We start from the raw sequence: 22480 nt of genomic DNA, 5'->3' as shown, positions 1-22480 counted from the left end.
GCTAAACAGGCAGAGGTCTGACTTTAGAGATTAGTGGTTTATTATTTACTTCAGAATGTGATTTAAAATATTCTCCTGTATAGAAAATGATTGTAAAGTGAAATAACAGACAGCTAAGACTTTGTTTGTAAAAAAAACACACATTCTTTATGAAGAAGTTTTGTACATGTTCAGTATACTTCGTGTTAAGTACAGAATATTTGGGTAAATTTCACATACTGCTTTAAAAAAAACATCTCTAAAGTATAAATGAAACAGAAACTCATCCATTCATCAGACAGGTTCCGCAGCAGAACTGACGGTAGAGCTTCTTCTCACAGAGACGGTTGGACCTCACCATCTCACAGAACACCTCGTCGGCTGACAAACAGAGAAATATTCAGTTCAACAGAAGAGAGCTTACACATGTCACGTTGGAATCTAACTGCATAACCTCGAGCCGATGCTTGAATAAAGTGATCCAACACAGTACAGCACCAGAGGGTTAAATCTAAACATGCTCCCAAACCAAACATCCACTCTTGGCCTTCACATTTATCGTTGCTATGAGCAGCTTTTCATTCCTATAGACTAGTGTTGTAGTCAAGACCACACTAACCGAGACCAAGACATACCAGAGACCAAGACATACCAGAGACCAAGACCAAGACCTAGACATTTAGGGATCCAGACCGAGTCAAGACCAAGACCAAGGCAGGGTGAGACTGAGACAAGACCAGGACCATAAATGTCACTGAAAAATCATCATCTTGTTGTGCAGCGGGCGTGTCACTTACCAAGACCATAACACCGGGAAGCCTGGGCCGTTACACCAATTAATTCAAGTTATTTGTTGTTTTAGAAAGGGGGCGTTCCCGTCTAATCAGAGTAATGACGTGGACAAATAGCCTGTCAGTGGTGGTCTTGATTTAAAATCCAGAGTCCACCCAGTCTGAGACCGAGACAAATAAATAAAAAAAACGATGACCGCAGACTTGACAGATATTTTAATGAAAAAAAGGGATGACTGCGGTCCTGGGCTGCCCGCTTGGAGGACTATAGCCTCAGTACCAGTCCCATTATAGATCATTTTAATGTTGGCACAAGCATATTGATTCATTTATTAGCTGACTACTTAGTAGCACTAACACCGATGTTACTATTCATTTTAATATTATATTAGCGAGCCAAAAATACAACTACAGGGTCGACTACAGGGCAGCGGTCTTAACTTTAACATGTGGATATAAGCTACTGTTCACTGCTTGAGGTCCATTACAAGGGATTAGTGTGAACCTGAAGGATGGATGGATGGACATAATTATTCCTTTGTTAAAAAGAGGGGGGAAATGAATTGAATTTGTAGCAGAGGATGAGAACGCTACCTTCTTGTGACTCTCTTTGATGTAATAAATCAGGATCTGTATGAAGCCAAGTTTCCACCAGGTGTTCCTTTTTGTTGTCTTTGTTCATTTGTGTTGTTTGTTTCTTTTTATAAATATGAAAGTTGTACCAAAAAGTATTTTTTAAAAAGAGAGGAAAACGTTTTGAAATCAGCTCATGTGGGTTACACATTCATACTCACCATTATTACAGGATGCATTCACAATACAAGTCTTGCTAAGCAGACTGAAGCCCTCTTTGCATTTGGTGCAGGTTGTTCCAGGCCCACTGCACGTCACACAGTTTTCTTCACACCTGGAGAGAAAAGAAACAAACCAGTGAAACAGAGAGGAAAACATTGAATCCTGCATTGTTTTTAATACACGTAGGATAGAAACAAAAGTATATCACAGTAAAAGGATACTACGTGGTTAGAGATATTCTGCAGAAAATGACTGACAGCATCATTATGGAGGAATTTGGTTTTGTGCGATCTGTGGGTAGATTTATACACACTGTACGATTTGTTTCATTGTCAACTGCACAGCTCCTTCATTGCACATTTTGTGCTTTCTGTTTCTTATGTTTTTCAGAATCGAAGGTCTCTGAGTGAAGCTCCATAGTTGTAAAACACACACAGTGAAGTGACATAGCCAGCTCAGCGTCTGACTTGCTGCCTTACTGCTTTGAGAAGCTCTCGCCAACATTTAAAAGTCTGTCCAACATTTACTCTAACTCGGTCACTTTCCCTTCTTTCCTTCTTAGGTTCATTTGTCACCATCCTCTTCTGTCTCCTAGCCTCAGCCGTTGTATCAAACAGAACAGAAACAGGCTGCCTGGCTACTTTTTAACTGCATGTAACGCTCGGTTCTAGCGCCCCTCCATAAAAATGTGGCGCAAGGAGGAGCAGTACATGAAAACAGACACTTTTTTCGGACTTTAGCTATTGTGAACGTACAAAAGTAGGTACATAGATTAAATATACAAACCCCAAAAAGGGCATAATACGGGCTCTTTAATACCCCCTCTTCATTTCAATCTGACGTCTGCACAATGAAGTGCTGTTAAACTCTACACTTGATAAAAACATTTAATAAAAAAATTGAAGGTTAAGATGTTTAGTGAAGTGAAAATCCCCCCACCTGTGACACATCTTGTGAGGGAGTCCTGCTGCCTCTCCAGAGTAGAAGCCAGGTGAACAGGTCTGCACACACCTCCACTGCTGCTGCAGGAAACCCTCTGCACACTGGATACACTCCTCCTTACCCGGCCCTGAGGAAAAAACACACAAATTGATTTCATTTTCATGGGAGGATGAAAACCTATGAGTCAAAATTTGCACAGAACCTGAAACTGAAACTTTGTCAGCTTGAAGAAAGCCATGAAAACAAACACACTGACCTGTGCAAGTCCTACAGGAGGAGTGGCACGGGCTGCACGACATCTCCTCCAGATGGAAAAAGGTCCCATTGGTGCATTCAGGAACACACGTCATCCCTGCTAGACTATACAAAATAACAACTCCATCAACATCGTTTTTTCATCTCGTGTTTGAACCAAAGATGAAGCGTCTCTACAGACCTGTAGCCTTCTCTGCAGGCGGTGCATCTGTCTGCATACCTCAGACATCTCACACAGGGGTCATGACACTTCAGACACTGTCTCTGATCTGTAAGACAGCATGCACATTCATCAATATATATGCTAAGTATTCTTTATTTAACCAAAGGAAAAGCTCAGTGACATTTTTCGCAGCAAGCAAAATGATTGAAAAGATAATTTGTATTTTTAGAGTTAAAAGTTACAGGGATAATATTCATAACATTTCTATATTGTGCCAGTTTGGCCACCATGGCTAATTCTAAAAACTGTAGTCCCTGGTCAGGTGTGTGACAGAACAATAGAAAAAAGTATAAAACTACCTCATTTTGTGCATTTAAAAAAAATTAGGTCCAGAACGTCAGGGGTTCAATCCCCAGCTCCTGCAGCCAAATGTCAACTCTAAGTTGCTCCCGCTGCTCCGTCAGTGGTGTGTTAATTTTATATGAATAGATTAGTTAATAATAAAGGAGACTTTTAGCCTCTGCAATCAGTGTGTGAATGAGGAGTGAATGTGTAGGTGTGACCTGCGGTGTAAAAAGCGCTTTGAGTGGTTAGATGTGTGCCATATGTAGGATGGCTTTAAAGTCCAATTATGCAGCAGAGTGCAGCTATCTATATTCAGAGATCTGGTCTTAAATACGCCTTCTGCTTTGAGCTAGCTGTATGTCATCTCATGATCTATGGTGAAATATGAACATGCTGAAATATAGGCTGTATTTTCAGTAGGCAGTATCTTCCAGCACACTTTAAATCATATTGCGGGAGTTTCATTTTTCAAGGCCCGCTGCTCAGTTTTGGTTTGTCCAGTTACTATATACAGTCTTCAGGCTTAAAGGATTTCTTGGGTCCAGTAATGGTACTCATTCAGTTTCATTCACTTAAATTCATTGTGGGTATTTTGTGAACAATCTAATCGTGTGCACGTTCTAATACTCTATAATAGAAGTATGTATATTTGAACTACATGGATCAACCCCTTTAGTTCAGTTATGACAGGATCAATATCCTTTACAAAGAACAAAGTGGTTGTTTATTCCTGACATCACTGGTGCTGGTTTATTGTGGATGTGTTGACTTACTCTCATCAGGATAGTATCCTGGGGTGCAGCCCTCAACGCAGCTGGAGTTGATGGTGTCGAGGTAAAGTCCTCTTCGACAGGAGAGACAGGCGCCCTGTGACGAGCTGACACATCTCTCACAGCCTTTATAGCAGCGTCTACAGCGATGAGATGACACGTCCCCGTAGAGTCCCAGAGGACAGTGGCTCACACAGGATCTACACACGTGGGACAGTCCGATGAGACTTCACTGACAGCAGAATAAAGATGGACGAGTGGGCCACTTGGAACTTCAAGGAGCTCAGAATCTCAATATGTTGAGCTCAACAGCATTAAACTGCAGACCACTGCCAGTTAAACACAATACATACGGGGCGCTGGTGGCACAGTGGTTAGTGCGCGCACCCCATGTATGGAGGCTGTAGTCCTCCAAGCGTGCCCAGGTTCAAATCCAGCTTGTGGCTCCTTTCCCACATGTCATTCCCCTCTCTCTCTCTCCCTGATTTACAACTCTATCCACTGTCCTATCTCTCCAATAAAGGCCCAAAAAGCCCAAAAATAAATCCATATTTGAAGGATTTAAAAACAAGAAGGATTTAAAATCATAACAAATAAAACTATTTGTCGACCACCTCTACAGCTACTAATTACAACTATTACTTTTGTTGCTTGTAATCTTGATTAATCTGTGGTTTCCATTGCACTACTTCCTCATTTCAATGTACACATTTGATCTGTTGTTACCTGAAAGTAAAATCATCTCGTACCTGCCGCTCTTCAAACTCCCTGAGCTGAAATGAACACAGTTCAGACAGTGAACAGCATCTGGTCCGTCACAGCCCTGGTCTCCACACTCACTGTGGCATGGACCTTTATGAACAGCAAATCATCATCATCGTCATCATCATCATCAGTAGTGCAACAAGCTTAGAAATGTCTCTTCATTTATTATTCTCTCTCACAGAGTTTCAAAAAGTAAGAGCTAATTCTTTTACATTTTTACACTGTAACTGTAGCAGCCTGCATTATTCCACACACCTCCAGCTTTTCTTAATCTAACCCAATTCAATCAGGATATACTGTATTGGTACCAGAATAACATGTTTATGTTCTTTTAATTCCAGTTTGGGTGTGAAAATGTAGGTGGGAAAAAAAACCCTTTTTAAACTCTCTCACCGTTGTACTCTTCTTCCTCCTCCTGCTCCGGATGTTCCAGGATCTCCTCCTCGGCCGGGATCTCTAACATCCTAGACCGGGAGTGCTGAGCACTGCTGAGATGGTACGGGTTCTGAGATGTGCCATAAAGGATCAGTGTCCATTGTTTGAGGTTGCCTGTGTGGAGTAACAATAAAAACAATAGTATATCAGCCTCTTGTGTAGTGGACTGCCTTTCTATTTTTCACTACATGCCCCAATGTCTAATCACCCACACATTCATACAGAGAGATATCCGGCTACTCATTTACACGCTTGCTCACATCTTTGCACATGTAACCTTTGAGAGTTTGGGGATTAACATCCTGCCTGCAGATACTTTGACATGAAGCCAGAGGTCAAATTGATGATCTTCCTGTCATTCGCCCCCCCTGGTCTTCAAACTGAACCTCGGTCTACCCACTTTAAATGTAAAACAGTACCTTGGTGTGCATGTGTTCTTGGATCTTACCCAGCACCTCAGGGTTGCGCAGCTTTGACGGTGTGTCGATAATCTGCAGGGTCCATGTTCCCTCCGCCCTCTCACCCCAGAAATGAACCGTCATGAACTCCCAGTTCCTGAAGCCCTCGTTGGAACTGTCAAACAACCTGTAAGCATTCAGCAAGAGAAGACATCTTCAATTAAATCTCGCATCAAATTTAAAACTCTGCTGCTCGCTTACAAAACAGCGACAGAAACGTCTCCTCCTTACTTTAACTCTCTCATCCAGGTCTACACTCCCTCCCGCCCGCTACGCTCTGCCAATGAAAGGCGTCTGATCCAACCTTCACAACAGGGTCCTAAGACGCTGACTAGACTCTTCTTCTCTGTCGCCCCCCGGTGGTGGAACGAACTTCTAAACTCCATTTGATCTGCAGAGTCCCTCTGCACCTTTAAGAAAAAGCTAAAGACCCAGCTCTTTCATGAATACCTACTAACTTAATGATGATGGTCTCCATATTATTGATGATGATGATGGTAATGACGATGGTTTTTGTTTGATAATGACGACTTATAAGATGGTTTCTATACTGATTAGAGCTCTCAAGAACTGCCCTCAATGTTGTGCTTTGCCTCTGGTCACTTCCTGTCAGCACCTGTGTGTCCAATCAGACTCAAAGCTGATCGTTTGCTCTTACTGACATTGTTCTCTTTTTTCTAGATCCTTGCTTGTGTTGTTCTTACTCTCTGATGTACGTCGCTTTGGATAAAAGTGTCTGCTAAGTGAATTGTAGAATTGTAGAAATCTTTGGTCCCTTTTTGCAGAGAGAGGTAAGTGGATAGAGTCAGAAAATCGGGGGACGGAGAGAGTGGGGAATGACATGCGGGAAAGGAGCAACAGGTCAGATTTCAACCTGGGCAGCCCGCTTCAATAAAGTAATTAGCATGCAGCGCTGCCAGCCCAGTCTGTTAAAGGTGTGAAACTGTTTATGAAAACTGTATGGAGTGCAGTTTTTATTAAGAGACTCTTCAATTACAGAGAACAAGTGAGCAGAGGATCTGGGCGGTGCATCAGGAAAATTGGATTTATGCAGTGGATCCACTTCAATTCAACTCCAAATAACTCGCATTTCTAGGTAAAGATCTAGTTATGCTGCTCTGCACGCCTGCATGATTACACATCTTTGTTTTCTTTGATTGTGTTGAAAACCTTCGAAACACCTCGATGTGTGCACAACGATGAAAAGAAGTGTTATCTCGATGCGCTTTACAGAAGACCATACTCCATGTTCAGAAAAATGGGATAAGAGGAGATGGGATAAGACGCAGGAAGGACTCCTCCTTTGTATTCCTCGTGCTCCGGTTGTCCACACTTCCTTGCCGCTGAGGTGGAGGTCGTAGCAGGCCGTGCATTAATGAGGACGGCGGTTGTGAGGCAACACGGTGCGATGGTGGCGGCTGGGCGTCAGGGATGTTGGGTGGTAGTAGTGCCAGATCACATCGCTGGAGGTTGGGACAGCTCCGTTTACTTAAAGAGTCTAACAAGGCCTCCCCGCCTCCTGTGTCATTATCTGCCGCCGCCCCCTCAGCACCCCGACTTCCCACGTCTCTTCAAGGAGGTATTCATTCAGATGCATGGTGGCTTGGTTTTGTTTGATTCTCACAGCACCGGCAGATTCCATTTGGGTAAAATGTTAATTATACAGAGTTTTGTATGTTTAAACAAAGATTTTGAGTTTGTTGTGGAGATTTGTTTTTAAATGTAATGCAACTAAAGACATTTTTAAATTGCTTACTATTAAGACCTTCATTACTGTGTGGGAGCTGGATTTCTTCTAAAGGAATGATTCAAATCTTCAAAGAACCATTTGAAGAAACTTGCCAAAAACTGAATCAAACGTCTTGCAGTAATTCTCCAATTTCTAAAGAGTTTATATTTAGAGACTAACATGTTTATATTTGATGTTTTGAACATAACAAATCACAGCCTGTAATTACACACCCAATGAATTCAGCAGAGAGATCACTATTGCATAGTGTTGATATGAAACTCCAGCAGGTCTTACCACCACAGAGACGCAGTGGGAAAATCTACAGGAAGCGTTCTCCGCAGGAAGTAGTTTAATAAACGATGAGAAAAACACACACACGACCACAGCATGGAGAGTTAAAACAGAGGCATTCTGTAGAACTTAATACAATGTTAATTAGTGCTTCAAAGAATGGGACCTGCAGCGTGTATTTGCTCTCACCTCTTAGCCAGTAGCTGTGATCTGGTCCCAGATGGAGAGATGAGGTTGATCTCCAGGTCTCCTCGTCTCGGGTGGGCAATCAGGATTCTGACCACCACGTGCTCCAGGTAACCCACGTGTCGCTCAGGTTCTTCTGAGCATCCAGTGGTGGAAAGGCTGCTGTTCCGGCTTTGGCCAGCGTGGATGTGCCTGACAAAGTCATAAGCATGAAAGCATCATGCAACTACAGAATACATTAAAGGATACCAATTAAAAGATTTCTGTAGTCTCCATTTATTTTGAGTGTTGTGCTTGCAAGATGAAAGAGAGAATATGGATGAGTACAGTCTGCTGTTTCTTATCAAAACAACACCATGGTGAAAGGTGCCTGTACTTTAATGTCTTCAGTCATCAATACATAGAAAAAAAAAACAACTTCTAGTCAACCATACTCACAAACTAGTTTGTACACAGTCAGGGGTTATTTTCAGTGCTATACCTGAATTTGAAAAACTTTGAAGAAAGCATTTTTAACCGAGATGCCAGAGGTCTGTGCTTTGTTAATCAGACAAGACTGACGGTCCTAGATCGCAATGTTGACCGAGTGAAATGTCCGACAAGGAAAATTCCACCTATGTGTTGTTTTCTGCCACATTTACGTGCAAATATTGTGAACTCTTCCAGCCATGTGGCAGAAGTTACTCAGTTCCAGTGAATTAGGATGGTAACCAGAGGGTCACCGCTTCAAGTCCCGGTACAAACCTGGATTGTGGAAATTGGTCTGGTTGCGGAAGACGTGCAAACCCCCAAAAACTCAGAGGTCCCCCCCTGTGTGCAGCCCCCACCCCACTCTGACAACTCTCCTTTAATGCATGTCCATACTGTAGGTCCTGGTTGTGCATGTGTGTATTTCGAGCTTATGTGTGTGAGTAGCATGTCTCTCAATAACACGAGTGTAAACCTGGATTGCCGTTTGTTCACAATCTTCCTAATGAGTAGTTCTGAAAACAAAGGCTATCCATGATACTATGAAGACAGATCACTGACCACTACCACCTACTACACTCTGTGATAGGAGTAAAGTTATGGATGTAAGTTCAGTTTACCTGGTGCGTCGCTCTGGCACGTGACTGCAGGTGTGCTGAGGAGGAACAGTCCTCCACTTCTTCGCCTCCAGCACCATGGCCTCTGCATCCACCAGTCCAAACCCGTACAGGTGGCTAACTGTGAGAAAAGGACACTCAATGAGCATCAAGAGCAAGTCTGTCAGCGGTGTTTAAAATGGTCTGCAGGGATCCCGTCTAACTACACAAAAATACAATATATACATATTTTAAAAAGTATCTCAAATATGAAGCAGTCAGTGTACTATGTTAGCATTAGAAGAAGAATGCAGTGTGCCTCTGTGTCCGGCAGCATTGGTTTTCCAGTCATCAGCTTTCAGGTGGACTGGTCTGGAGGTCTTCACCAGAAGATGCTGCACATCCCTCCATGTCAGCAAAAGGCTGCAGAAAGCAAAGACACTGCTCATCTCATGAAGCCAAACGGCACCACACACAACCTTTCTATGCTCTGTAAGGCATTTCATTTTAATGGAAATGTAACAGCATGTGTTTGTTTCAAGTTTGAAGAAATGAACAGTGTTTGAAAATGTTTCATTGGTTGACTTAAAGGCAGGGTTGTTATGAGTATGATTTTGAAAGTAGCATTCCCTCAGTGCTCTGTCTGCACCCACCCCCTCCCCTCGGTGCTCCCTCAAAAGCCCCGCCCCCTCACTTACATGCACAAGCGCCATTGGTCCAGAAGCGTACCTCAGCTCATGCTTTGAGTGTGGGCTAGTGCACGCAAGGGGTAGAGAACGAGCAGGGAGGCAGGGAGGCGTCTGATTGAAAATTAAAGGACCAACACACATGAAGTGAGTAATTTGTTTTAGGAGAAATGTTGTTGTGAATGTCTGGAATTACAATAGTAGATATGAGAAAGAGTGACCGCATGCGTCAAGAGATTTGTATGCCTTGAGAGTCTCTTAACAGATTCTGGGTTCCTCCACAAGTTTTTTTAATGTATTTATTTAACCGGAAAAGAAACTCATTGAGATTAAAAATCTCTTTTTCAAGACTGTCCTGGCCAAGACAGGCAGCAACACATTAACAGAGTTTCACACGGACAACGAGAAGCCAAGCATTCGAGTTATATGAAGATGTCCAGCCACTGTAGCTTTGGGCATTTGTTTGGATCCATGACCCAACTGGTCCAGAACTGAGAACGGGTCAGGAAGCCTCACTCCATTGCTAAGGGTTAGCTCCTCACTGCAAGACAACTTTTCAACCGCTGCCAAACTATTCAAATATTTGGAGAAACCTTCCAGATCGTCCATTTTTTTCTGACATGAATTGACCACAAGCTACTGCCGGCTAATTTTCTGCCACCAGTTTGTCTCCGCCCACAAAACACACAATTGACACAATCCTACCTAGGTCATGTTTTGTTTCTACCCATTGATTTAAGTATTATTGTCTGTTCCTGTTTGATTCTGTACTTAACCTGGACCGTATCCGAATTGCCAAGTACATACTCAATCTGTCAGTAGGCAGTACGTACTATCCGTGCTGCATACTGTTAGTACCTACTATTCAGTATGCACACACAGTAGGCAGATATTTGTCCCTACTTCTTCTGATTCATTCAGTATGGAAGTGACGTCATTTACGTTTCCCGAACCGGCCGCATCCACCTGTTTTCTTTGTTCGTTTTTTTTTGTTTAGCTTTATTCAAGAAGAGTAATGCGCATATACAGTCAGGTAAACAAAACAATATCACAATTAAGTAAAAGACAGATTAAATAACTAAATAACATACAGTACATAAAGGAAAGATCAAATGAAAGACAGTAAGATACAGAATATAAAATAAACCAATAAAGACTCATTTAAATAGTGACATCATTATTTAAATAGAGGGGGAAAGGTTTTATAATAATGCAGACATTTGTTATATTTTCTGTTGTTAATTTAAAGTAGTGATTTCAGTCGGGACTTTAACTCTAGATTAAAAATTGATTCAATTAATCCACGCTCGTTTGTTTTGATTTGGAGGCGGACGTGATGTGACGATTTACGTTTAATTTCGCACTGCATTGTGGGTGGTAAAAAGCACGCATCTGAGCCATACTGCATGAAACCCGGAAGTTAGTATCCATACTGAAATGTTCAGTATACTGAGGTGGACCCAAAAAATGCATACTGAATGACCATGAAAGTTCAGTATACTGAAACTCCATACTGAATAGTACGTACTGCATACTGAACTGTGACAATTCGGAAAGGGCCCTTGTCTCTGTCTTTCAGATCCTGCTCCTCATGTTATCCTGCCTTGAGCCTCCCTGCCCAGATTGTGCTCACCTGTGTCTCGTTATCCCCTGATTGTCTGTGTATATAACTCCTGTGTTTCCTCCCTCTTGTTGCCAGTTTTCCAGCTGGTTTCCCTTGTGAGTCTTTCTACTGATTTTTGACCTGACTTGCTTTATTATTTTTTCCTTTTGCCTGCTCATTGTGGATTGTTTTCTTCGTGGATTGCCTAACCGTGTATCGACCTGGACTGTTATTAAACTCTGCTTTTTTCTGAACGCAGCCACGTGTGAGTCTGCATTTGAGTCCCTGTTTCTATCTGGTTCTGATAATCATCACTGTGTACAATGGAAGAAAAAAGGTCTATATGATAAAAGCACCATTCTTCCTCCTCCATGTCAGTGATTTTGAAGCTGTTATTGAAGGTACAAATTTTATGTTGTGTTGCTTTTAGAGAAGAAAACACATTAAAAAAACATGACTAACTTGGCCTCCAGGGCGAGAGCGATGAGTCCGGCCACAATGGGAGCAGAGACAGAAGTGCCAGTGTGAGCGTCAGTGCAGCGATGTCGGAGGTCAGTGGTTACCTGGAAGAGAGCACAAACACAGTATCATCTCTGTAAATAACACAGTTCATGTTTTACACTGATGAGGCCTTTTCAGGAACACACACACACACACACACACACTATAATAACCCCTAGTGGGTTGCGACTGTTTTGGTCTGTGAACATGTGAAGTCATGCTTACTTTTCTGAGAGAGTAAGCGTGGAAATTGAACTTGGCCTGTACCGGGTGTTTTCTTCTTTTCCACAAAAATGTCATAATATTATTATCTGGCCCCACAAACTGAAAGGGAGAGAGCTTTATTTTTGCATAATGCAGCAAATCAGGGGCCAGAACTTTAAACACTAAAGCCTTCCCCTGAGTGAGGGACTGAGTGAAGTTATATCATTAGTCCTTTTTAAGTGCTGTGAGTTTTCCCATCACTGGATCAACTGAGGTTGAGTGTACATGAGGAGTTTTCTGAGTAATTGAACACGGCTACAGTAAACCTTATCACTTAAGAAATTAAAAAAACAGACCCTTTTATTCGAGGGATAACAGACTGTTCATACTGGAGTTCCTGAATGCGTCTTGTTCAACTAAATGACAAGTCTGTGCGTGGTGTCCTCTCCACCACCTGACCTGACTGTTTGGCGTTCCTCCACCTTACTGGAGCTGCTCTGGTTTGTCCTTGTGGGTCTTTTTCACAACCCAGATCCTAAATATTTACACAGAGGATAGTGTGGGACGACGCTTAAGAGAGACGCAGCCGAGCGCCAGAAAGGACCCAAATACAGATTCTCACAGATCATTGTAAAACGCTGCATGGCAGAGGAGTAGCACCTTTTCATGTGGCGGTCTGCTGACATTAATCATTCTGTCTCCTTTGTCGTCTCTCTTTTACTCACTGTATACTCTCCACATGACCTGAAAAACACAACCACAGTCCAAACAAACACAACCCCCGCGGATCATTGGTCTCGTCCTACACAAACACACACATTGACTCACAACAACGTTTGCACATTTTGACCTTTGCAGTAAATGCCTCACCAAGTTCTACGTAATAACGAGGTCACTGCCAAGCTTATATAAAATTAGTTCAATAGGGCACGTTTATATGAAATGATTAAGCCTGAGGGAGCACTCTATTGGGTGGAAGAGCAGAGATATGCAGCCCTTAGGGTGAAACCAAACATTACATACATGGAGCAACTTTCAGTTAAAGAATATATAGATGATGTGTTTAAACCCTCATATTGGTTGAGATCTACCGGTTAGACGTTGGAGTGCAAAACCTGACCAGAGTGGGGCTGAATCAACCCCAACATCAAGAGGGCAACAAGGGGAACAAACGGGGTAATGGATGAAACCTTATCAACTCCCCCTTGCCTGCAATGGAAGTCTTCTTTAATGCAGTAAGATGTTCTTACGGCCCCTTCAAGAGTGTGACTGAAAATTTGCGTAAAATTTGAGTAGAAACATTTTGTACTTCTCGTCCCAATGTGGCCACTTCAGGCTCCAAACAGAAAACAGGTGATGGTCAAAATGCCAATCACAGAGCTTTATAACGGTAGAATGTAAACCATTGGGGAACGTGATGGTGTCACCATATTATAGTCTATGCACATAACACAGTAATGGTTAATGGTTAAAGGGGTATTAAGGGGGTAATTTGAGGAACTCATAGTTTACTTTCCACGGACTCGCCCTTGACATAAACAGCCCTTTCCCTTGGGATTATGTTTATACTACACAACTTCTCTGTATTAACTCATGCAGCACACCCGCTGATGGGGTCAGCAGATGTTAGCAGAGACAATGCAAACAGAATTATTTTTAAGCTTTAGCTGATGGTTGGTTACCATAGTGCTCTTTAGAAAGAGTCTAGCTGGATTGTTAGTTTGTCAGTTTTGCATAATTCTGGTTCAGATAAATGATTGGTGCAGACGTAAAGCTGTCTCAGTGTTTTGGTTTGCGCGTATATACTGTAAACATCCTCTAACTATTGATAAGTACCCCATACAACCCCCCACCTCAAAACACCCAAGATACCCCATTAAGCAAAAACTTTCAACCCCGTTTTGGTCTCCACCAACTCCTGAGCCAAATATCCAGCACTTCAGATGCTAAATGCTCCACTATGATCACCACCTCATACGCTTTTTAGCTGTGTAACTGTTTGGCCCTAGGCATGTTAACTTATTTGTGAGCCATGAACCCAAATAATGAGCTAAAAGAGGCCAGTTAAAATACTCTCAACGGGCTTTGAGTGTAACATATGTTGTACTGTATGTCAAACTATCTGAGATGCAACTGAAAAAGAAAAACATTTACCCAGTACTCACAATCTTCCTCTCATTAAACTCCCCACTGCTGTAAGTTGTGGCCATGATGGAGCTGCAGACCTCCAGGTACCATGGCTTGTTTCCATTCTCTGTGGTGCTGGAGATGGAGATTGTGTAGATGCTGCTGGTGTAGCCGTCACATGAACAGTGGTCTCCTTGCCTACCACCGTTACCTGATGCCCAGACGAAAATGGATCCAAGGCCTTTGCGACCCTGACGGATATAACCATAAAGTGATTTGTTGATATCATTTAAAGATATAGCACAGCTTCTGGAGGTGTTACCATCATTTGTGTCTAATCAAACCTTTTTGATGCCTTGCTCAAAAGCTCTCTTAGTTAGCAGCCCAGGGCCATCAACTGTCTTTCCATCATCTTTTGGCCCCCAGCTGGCACTGTAGATGTCGATGTAGTCGGGTCGAATTCCCAGGGACTTGGCCTCCACGATGTCAGTCACATCGCCATCCAGCATCCGAATCCCTGTGTCAAAGGTAACAACTATCTCAATACACCATCAGTGGTCCTCATCAGTATTCCTTTTTAAACAAAAGTATTCCTTATTAAATTCAACTTCCACACAGAATTAAAAAACATGGGTGTTTTTTATTTTACATTTTTAATGCGTGCCAGGAGAAGTGACCACATTACTGCTTTCCTTGCTTTCCTTCACTGGCTACCTGTGAATTTAAGAATTGATTTCAAGGTCTTAAATGGACAGTCTCCAGCCCTATATGTCAGATCTGCGCGCTAAGAGAACCGCTGCCCAAGATCCTCATCCAGTACCGTATTAGTCCATCCATCCATCCATTATCTTTTCCAGGTGCCAAGAGGCTGGACCCGATCCCAGCTGTCTTTGGGCGAGAGGCGTGGTACACCCAGTCAATCACAGGGGTGACATATAGAGACAGACAACCAACCACTCTCACATTCACACCTACGGGCAATTTAGTCACCAATTGAACTAACGAGCATTTCTTTGGACTGTGGGAGGAAGCCAGAGTACCAGGAGGGAACCCACGCAGAGCTCAGACAGGAAAACTCAGTCTCCTCTTTTAAATCTCTTCTTAAAACTCAAATTTAAGTGCTATTTATTTTATTAGCCGCAACCTCCCCCCCCACCCCCTTGCTCCCTATCCCTCTTCCTACATTTTATCCCATCTCTCCCCCTATCCCCTTCCAAGCCCGGCGCAGTCTAGGCCTGTGAAGGCTGTTTCGTCATGAGCCGGGGATCCAGCCGAAGATTTCTGCCTTTTAATAAGGCAGTTTTTTTCTTACCACTGTAACTTTTGCTGCTTTGCTAAAGTGCTCATGATGGATAGGCCCGGGTCTTTGTAACATAGCAATAAGTAAGGTCTTTTACCTGCTTTTTGTAACATAGCAATAAGTAAGGTCTTTTACCTGCTTTTTGTAACATAGCAATAAGTAAGGTCTTTTACCTGCTTTTTGTAACATAGCAATAAGTAAGGTCTTTTACCTGCTTTTTGTAAAGTGTCTCGAGATAACACTTGTTATGAGTTGACGCTATACAAATAAAAATTGATTGATTGAACCTAGAGAATTGAATTAACACTTGATCCACTGCTAGTCAGCCTCAAAAGATAGTTTAAGATAGTGGCTCAAACAGATGTTTAAACTCAGGACAAAAGGGGAACACCAGAAAACATTTCTTTTTGTATGGAAGTAAAACTCTACCTCCAATGTGAGCGTTGTAAGCAACCCCAACAATGCAGTGGGAGTTATTGGCCGCTGCTGCAACTTCACCCGCACACCGAGTTCCATGTCTTTATGTAAACAGAGAAAAAGAACAGAAATTACAACCTGCCATACAGCTGTGATCTGTTTCAATGTCAAGTTCAACAGAAGATTGCATGTAAACCTTTCTGAGAGGCATATGTGAAAAATGACCTGACTGGTGGAAACGTTTTTTATTTCTCATCATAACACACACTTACATTCATCGGTCACAGAGACATCACACCACCTGCAGAAAGAGCTGCAGGGGGATCAGTATTCAGATCCCATCACATGCCCTTTATTTACCAAACCTCTTTCACAGAAACACCAGAGTGCAAACTCTAATCTTAATGCATCCCCTGTTTGCTGACAGTCAGTGGAAATGAGCCAAAAAACAACAAATGACAAGAAAACATTTTATATCATCCACTCTCACATGGCCAGGGAATTTTTAACACGTTAACAAGTCCAGAAAACATAAATGCAGAGAATACGGTGATGTCCACATTTTTTACGATGTTATTATAATTAAAACCAGAGATGCATTAGTTGGAATTTTAATTCAATAGTCATTCTATTCAACTGTGTTTTGATGTTAACCATAGCTTCCCACGCACTATACAACTCAACTCCTCTTTAAACACACATAAAACAGAGGAAGTGGGGTGCTGGTGATGCAGTGGTTAGTGCGCACGCCCCCATGTATTGAGGCTGTAGTCCTCCAAGCGGGCGGCCCAGGTTTGAATCCCGCCTGTGGCTCCCTCCCCGCATGTCATTCCCCACTCTCTCTCGCTCCCTGATTTCCAACTCTATCCACTGTCCTATCCTTCCATTAAAGGCACAAAAAGCCCAAAAATGAATCTTAAAAAGGGAGTATTCTGTAAAAATCTGGAGAATTCCTTCTCACATCCAGACAGCTGGTCAATAGGACTTTGTATTTAAGAATCTGATGAGGACATTTCAGTTAAGCGCATTACACACTACAAGATAACCGGTACCATTTCTGGCCTAATTCTCCACTTTCAACATACTTCAATGGATGACAAGGAAAGGAGTTGGACTAAAATCGCTACCGGAATGGATGAGCCAGGTAGCTAACAGCTAGCCACATTAGCTTGACCATAATGTTTGTTTGCTCTTAAGTTGCGGTTAACGTGTCGTGAGTTGAGACTCTGGTTGATGGTCAATGAATCTATAAGTAATGATTCGGTCATCTCATTGCACACCACAGACTTTAAGTACAAATCTGTTATCTGTAATTATTTGTCATCATCTGTGGGATCTCACATTGTCAAATTGTTTAGGATTTTTAAGTATTTTAGTTAGTACCAGGCTTAAGGTGAATCAAACCCAAGTGGTTAAGCGAAGTGGGCATAAAAAAATCCAAAACACTGTTTGAGGCTGATCCCTGATACTGCTGGAAAATAAGGTTTCCATTAGTTTTTAGAATAGTATTTTGTTTAAAGCGCACTAAAACTTTTTATGTTCAAAGAAAGAACCAACCATCTCTGAATCTGAGAGAAGCCCTGCTGTTTACCCAAAGGACAGAGAGATAATTAAAGTTGAATGTGACAGGGTCGAGATATAACTGATAATCTTTCTTACACGTTTTCATTTCCGGAGTCATATCGTGGTGTCGGATCGTGGTCGTTCCCATTGACGTCATAGCTTGCTAAATGGTCCTGCAAACGGTAGATTAGTGATGTTACACGATGATGCTTCATGAGGAAATTTATGACGACACATTTTGATTTTGAACTGTCCTTGAAAATGGTTAGATGATTGGCACATACATAATTCTGCGCTAGATCAGGGTGGTTCCTCTCGATGCCATCGTCCAATATGGTGACCACCACGTTCCTGCCCGTGTAGCCTCTCTGCCAGGCGGCCAGGATGTTCATCTCTGAGCGACAGTGGATGCTCTTGTCATCGCAGTGCTGAAAAGAAACACGGAAGAAGAATACCAGACATTTTTATCTTACTCCAAGAAAGAGGGAAAGCACGATGAATGATTCAGTGTAGAGTACTTACAATGTACCACATGTTGGACCATTTAGGGTCATTGAAATGAATGAAGCTTGTGTCACTTCGGACTTGCCTTTTAACTCTTGGTTTGACTAACTGCTGCTCGGCCCAGTGCACCTGAGGATGGAAGTGGTAAAAACAGTTTGAAAATGCAGAAAGACCTACTTGAAGAAACTGAAGAGGTCATATTTATGAAGACGCAACTATAAACAGAGTCACTTTACTGCAACCATAAATGTCAGATTCTGTCTTTGATACCTTATCATTTGATGACTGATTGTTTGTTTTTAGTTTATTGAACCGCAAGACACAAACATGTATGAGACATCTACCTGGTACCCGCTATACAAACAAAACGCTCCTTCTTGTATGTTTGTGCAGAGCTGTAGACATGTTCAAAAATAACATTCTATTTCGTTCTTTTAGGACTTTCTTAGCACTTATGGCGCTCCCTAGCTTCTATTTCACTCACCAACCTCGCTCTCGCTCACCTATGCACCCTTACGTCCAAATAATTTGGACTTCTGGCTCCGATAACCAAAATAAAAAGAGGGACAACATCTCAAAGAACAACATTGAGGGCAGTTCTTGAGAGCTCTAATCAGTATAGAAACCATCTTATAAGTCGTCGTTATCAAACAAAAACCATCGTCATTACCATCATCATCATCAATAATATGGAGACCATCATCATTAAGTTAGTAGGTATTCATGAAAGAGCTGGGTCTTTAGCTTTTTCTTAAAGGTGCAGATGGACTCTGCAGATCCAATGGAGTTTAGAAGTTCATTCCACCACCGAGGGGCGACAGAGGAGAAGAGTCTAGTCAGAGACTTAGGACCCTGTTGTGAAGGTTGGATCAGACGCCTTTCATTGGCAGAGCTTAGTGGGCGGGAGGGAGTGTAGACCTGGATCCCCCCTGTTATGAGTCTAACCCTAGCCCTATGTTAAATAAGCAACATGAAACTCTGACGTTTAAAATGGGAACTGCAGTCAAAATTCAAAACACTGGAGAGTCCTTCCCCCGCCCCCCTCCTCTCGAGAGCAGACGCTCACGGTTTACCATTTCGAGGACACTGAAGCTTCAGTGTTTATCCAGCTCTGCATCGGTCTGTAAACCTTTCTGCGTTCTAACCTCTCTCCATTTTTCAAAAGCATCTCCAATATTGATCCTAGTTTGAGCACGTCTGACCCAATGTCAATACAGATTCATGTTTCAACGGGTGAAGTGTCCCTTTAAGTAGTTATTAGCAGAGACAGACACAGAAAAGTATTATTTTCTAAGAACACACAAACTTCAGGCCACCCCTGCATGAGTCAGCGCCCCAGTTAGGACCATCCAACAGCACTGTGTAAACCGGTTGATAAAAACCTGATCGGTGCCTCACCTTTGGGTCCAGATGGATGAAGCTGTGAGGGCCCTTTAAAGAGAAGGCAGCTCTGCGGACCACTCTGCTGTGGTGGAAATGATAATGGTCGTCCAGACTTCCTATCTGACCAAACACATTCAACAGAAGCATCAAGAATATTACAACACATGATTTGATGGCTTTGGCTTTTCTGTGCTTTTCAGCCATTCTTTTAGCTCCGATGATGTTATTTGTGTTTTAAACACTTTTATACTGTGTTATGTTTTTTATCTCTGACAGAGAATGTGAATAATAATGTCTTATCTGATCTTATTAAAGACTATGAGCAGCGGGCTAAAAGCTCAATATTACTTCTCTCTGAGCAGCAGTTATCTGAACGGCTTTTACGCTGATGTGGTCTGACGTTTTAATGTAAAAAAAAATGAAACCTACAAAGCTTTCTACGTTCATGTCACATTTGGGCCTTCTCTAAATAGCATATGAAGTCACTTTATAAATATGCATGTCCTCTCCTGTGAGAAGATTTCTCAGCACGTGTGCACAGCTGGCACACTTACAGACATATTCTTCATTCTCCACTTTTCTCTGACTCCAATCATTCCTCTTTTCACGCACCTCCTTCGGGATTTAGTTATCAGAAAGTGCAAGAAACTTACAAGAAATGACAAGGCACTACAGAAAATCTAGTTAAAAAGAAATAAAGACAGACTTAAGTTATTCAGAAGTGAGTGTTTCAGGATGTAGAGGCTACACAGAACATGTGGGATACACATGTTTGAACCTTCACAAGACTGACTTTAAATGGAATCTTTTTTTTGTAGAGCTGTTTATTTCTTGTCTGTTGGAGATTTCCGTTACCAGTTATTTCATTAAAGGTCCCGCGGGGAGTTTTTAGCTGTTTTTAGCTGTTTGTGAAACAGACTGAGATCAACACTGAGGCCTTTTTATGACCTCCAGGAGCAAAAAAAAAAAAAAACATCGTAATGAAGATGGAATATTTCTAGTTATTTTTCATTAGAGATGAGACCAATCTGATCTTATATTGCTGTATCAGGTCTGATTTTTATGTTATTTTTCGTATCAGATATCGCACTGGCAGCTTCGATCCACGTCACTGATTGAGAAAGATGGTTGGACGCTTAAAATCTTCTCAGCTCGCACAGTCTCAGTTTGAAGACGTTCAAACTGAGACTGTGAGAAGTGTCCACAAATCAACAACATCAAGACGTTCAGACGAGATGGAACAGCTATGTGATCAAAAGTAACAATTCTTACACTTCAGTTTAAAATATTTTGTCTGAAAACCTGACAGCTGTTGCTGCTTCATGTTTGTATGTGAAGCCAGCACAACGCAATGTCGGGTTCCGTTTACGACAGCTGTGTTTAGCCTCACACATAATACCAACAACAACAATAACACTATAAGTTATGATCATGAAAATATCTAAATCGGTATCGGTAAATATCGGAATCGGATCGTAACTGAAAAAAGTGGATCGGTGCATCTCTATTTTTAATACCTGAAACTGCTGCTTGGGGTTGAACATCCTTGTTTCCATTTTTCAGAGCAAAGATTGACCATTGCAATTGACTATTAAAAGCAGAAGGAGGTCATTTCTAGAAAACACTACTACACATTTATTGGACACGATCAGTAAGGCGATGAGAGGAACTGCTTTGTCCAGAGGAGGCAACAAAATCAACACAAAGTCCAAGTTCCTCACAGAAGTTTTAATCAAAGAAAGTTTGAGCCGTCCCTGATTTGGAATTAATTTATTTTGGCATTAAGTGTTCATTAATGCTTCATTAATGCTTATGGTTTTCAGAGTTTCTCACAAGCCAAAAAATCTGAAATGTTTGCATTAAAAATGGTTCATGGTTAGTTCATAGAAGGGTTAAAAAAAAAAAAACGTCATCCTGCTCCTGTTCAAACATGCTCGGTGTTTGTGCTGTTGGTGTTGTTTCGGTTCACTTTTCATAGTTTCTATTGCTCCCTCATTCAATCATTTATCTTTGATCAGGCTTGAATAAAGACATCAATCAATTTTTCTCTCTAAATAGTCTGAATGTTTTCCACTTAAGTGTCAATCTAATGAACTTCTCTAGGTTAATATAATATATGAAGGTAAATCTACTGCAGGAAAAGCTTCAGCAAGAGGCATTTCCTTCAACTGCAACCTAAAAGTCATTAATGCCTTATAACTAAGATATATGGCATTTGACATTGATTACTCATTATGCATAAGGCCATTACTTATTAAAGTTGTACACAGACAGTTCTGTATTTTCTATTAGAGTTCTTTAATTTGCACATGTGAAAGTTTCATATTGGTGTAAATGAAGTGGAACAGAGTAAACATGTCGTCATGTATTACAAAACATAGGTTAAATAGATTTTATAATATAGATTTGACAATAACAACAATTATCACACAAATACATGTTGTTGTTATTGGTTTTTTTTTACCTGTCCCAAGTTGACATATCCGTATTTTGCAGCTACTTTCTCAGCCTGATCCGGACCCCCAGTGATCCTCACAGCCCAGTGGTTAGTGTAAATGTTCCCGCGTGCTGACACCTCTGATTGACAGCTTTCAAACGTCAAAACAATAAAAAACCAAAACAGAGCCATCCTGACCTCAAAGCTGGAAAATCAAAATCGGTTTACAAGAGGCATTTCGGCTCAGATTTGATCAGAGGTCCGTCATGTGGCGTTCACGGACCGTTAAATTAATTGTCCGGTTTTAAAAAGTAGTCCACAGTCAGCGGAGGGATTATTAGATGTCAACTCACAGCCGCAGCCAATGGACACCCAGAGGCTGGAGTCCGTGAGGGTGAGACTAACACAATGAAGGAGAGAAGGATACTGCCTTGTCCTACAAATCTGTACCTGCAGGGGGCGTTTCACATCTGTTCTTATAAATTAACCCTTTTTTATGCAACTCTTATTCTATTGATTTTAAAACATATTGTTCTATAAAGCAACTGTTAACTTGTCATATAGCTTTTACTAAAAATATGTTATGGGTTACATTAACCTTAAAAAATCAACAGAGTTCTAACCACAACAGTTTACAGGATCAACGTAATCCAAGTGAATCTCTCTCCCCCCCCTCTCTCTCTCTCTCTGTGTTTCTCTGTTTGGAGATTCTTCCGATGACAACTGAACTAGGAGGTCTGCAGGAGGGGAAGAGTGAGTGGAAAACACCCTCTAATCAATCACC

General features: G+C 41.7%; 2 protein-coding genes across 2 annotated transcripts in view; one reads left to right on the top strand and one right to left on the bottom strand.

The window, feature by feature from the left end:
- The window catches only part of LOC132972727 (hatching enzyme 1.2-like), a 217304-nt gene that overhangs the window by 90709 nt on the left and 104115 nt on the right, over positions 1–22480 (top strand). The gene's annotated exons all lie outside the window — the stretch shown is intronic.
- On the bottom strand, positions 121–22113 carry pcsk6 (proprotein convertase subtilisin/kexin type 6). Its single transcript, XM_061034749.1, has 21 exons — positions 21724–22113; positions 19275–19379; positions 17895–18005; positions 17657–17800; positions 17469–17545; positions 15822–15910; positions 14437–14609; positions 14131–14343; positions 11723–11823; positions 9291–9394; positions 8996–9113; positions 7911–8099; positions 5689–5825; positions 5199–5354; positions 4790–4892; positions 4044–4240; positions 2944–3031; positions 2764–2867; positions 2505–2634; positions 1565–1677; positions 121–360 (listed from the first exon to the last, which is right to left on the bottom strand). The coding sequence occupies exons 1-21, from the start codon at positions 21886–21888 to the stop codon at positions 263–265; spliced, it is 2715 nt and encodes a 904-aa protein (XP_060890732.1). The 5' UTR covers positions 21889–22113; the 3' UTR covers positions 121–262.

Source organism: Labrus mixtus, chromosome 1, assembly GCF_963584025.1.
Source record: "Labrus mixtus chromosome 1, fLabMix1.1, whole genome shotgun sequence".
Taxonomy (NCBI): domain Eukaryota; kingdom Metazoa; phylum Chordata; class Actinopteri; order Labriformes; family Labridae; genus Labrus; species Labrus mixtus.
The sequence above is the reverse complement of the archived record's forward strand: the minus strand, read 5'-3'. Positions and strand labels throughout refer to the sequence as shown.

Excerpts from the sequence above, each read along its gene's own strand:
- pcsk6 (XM_061034749.1), bottom strand. The coding sequence starts at position 21,888 with ATGGCTCTGTTTTGGTTTTTTATTGTTTTGACGTTTGAAAGCTGTCAA. Across the intron at positions 5,826-7,910 it reads TCACAGCTACTGGCTAAGAG|GTTGTTTGACAGTTCCAACG; the intron begins GTGAGAGCAAAT and ends GAATGCTTACAG. Across the intron at positions 5,355-5,688 it reads GCGCAACCCTGAGGTGCTGG|GCAACCTCAAACAATGGACA; the intron begins GTAAGATCCAAG and ends TACTCCACACAG.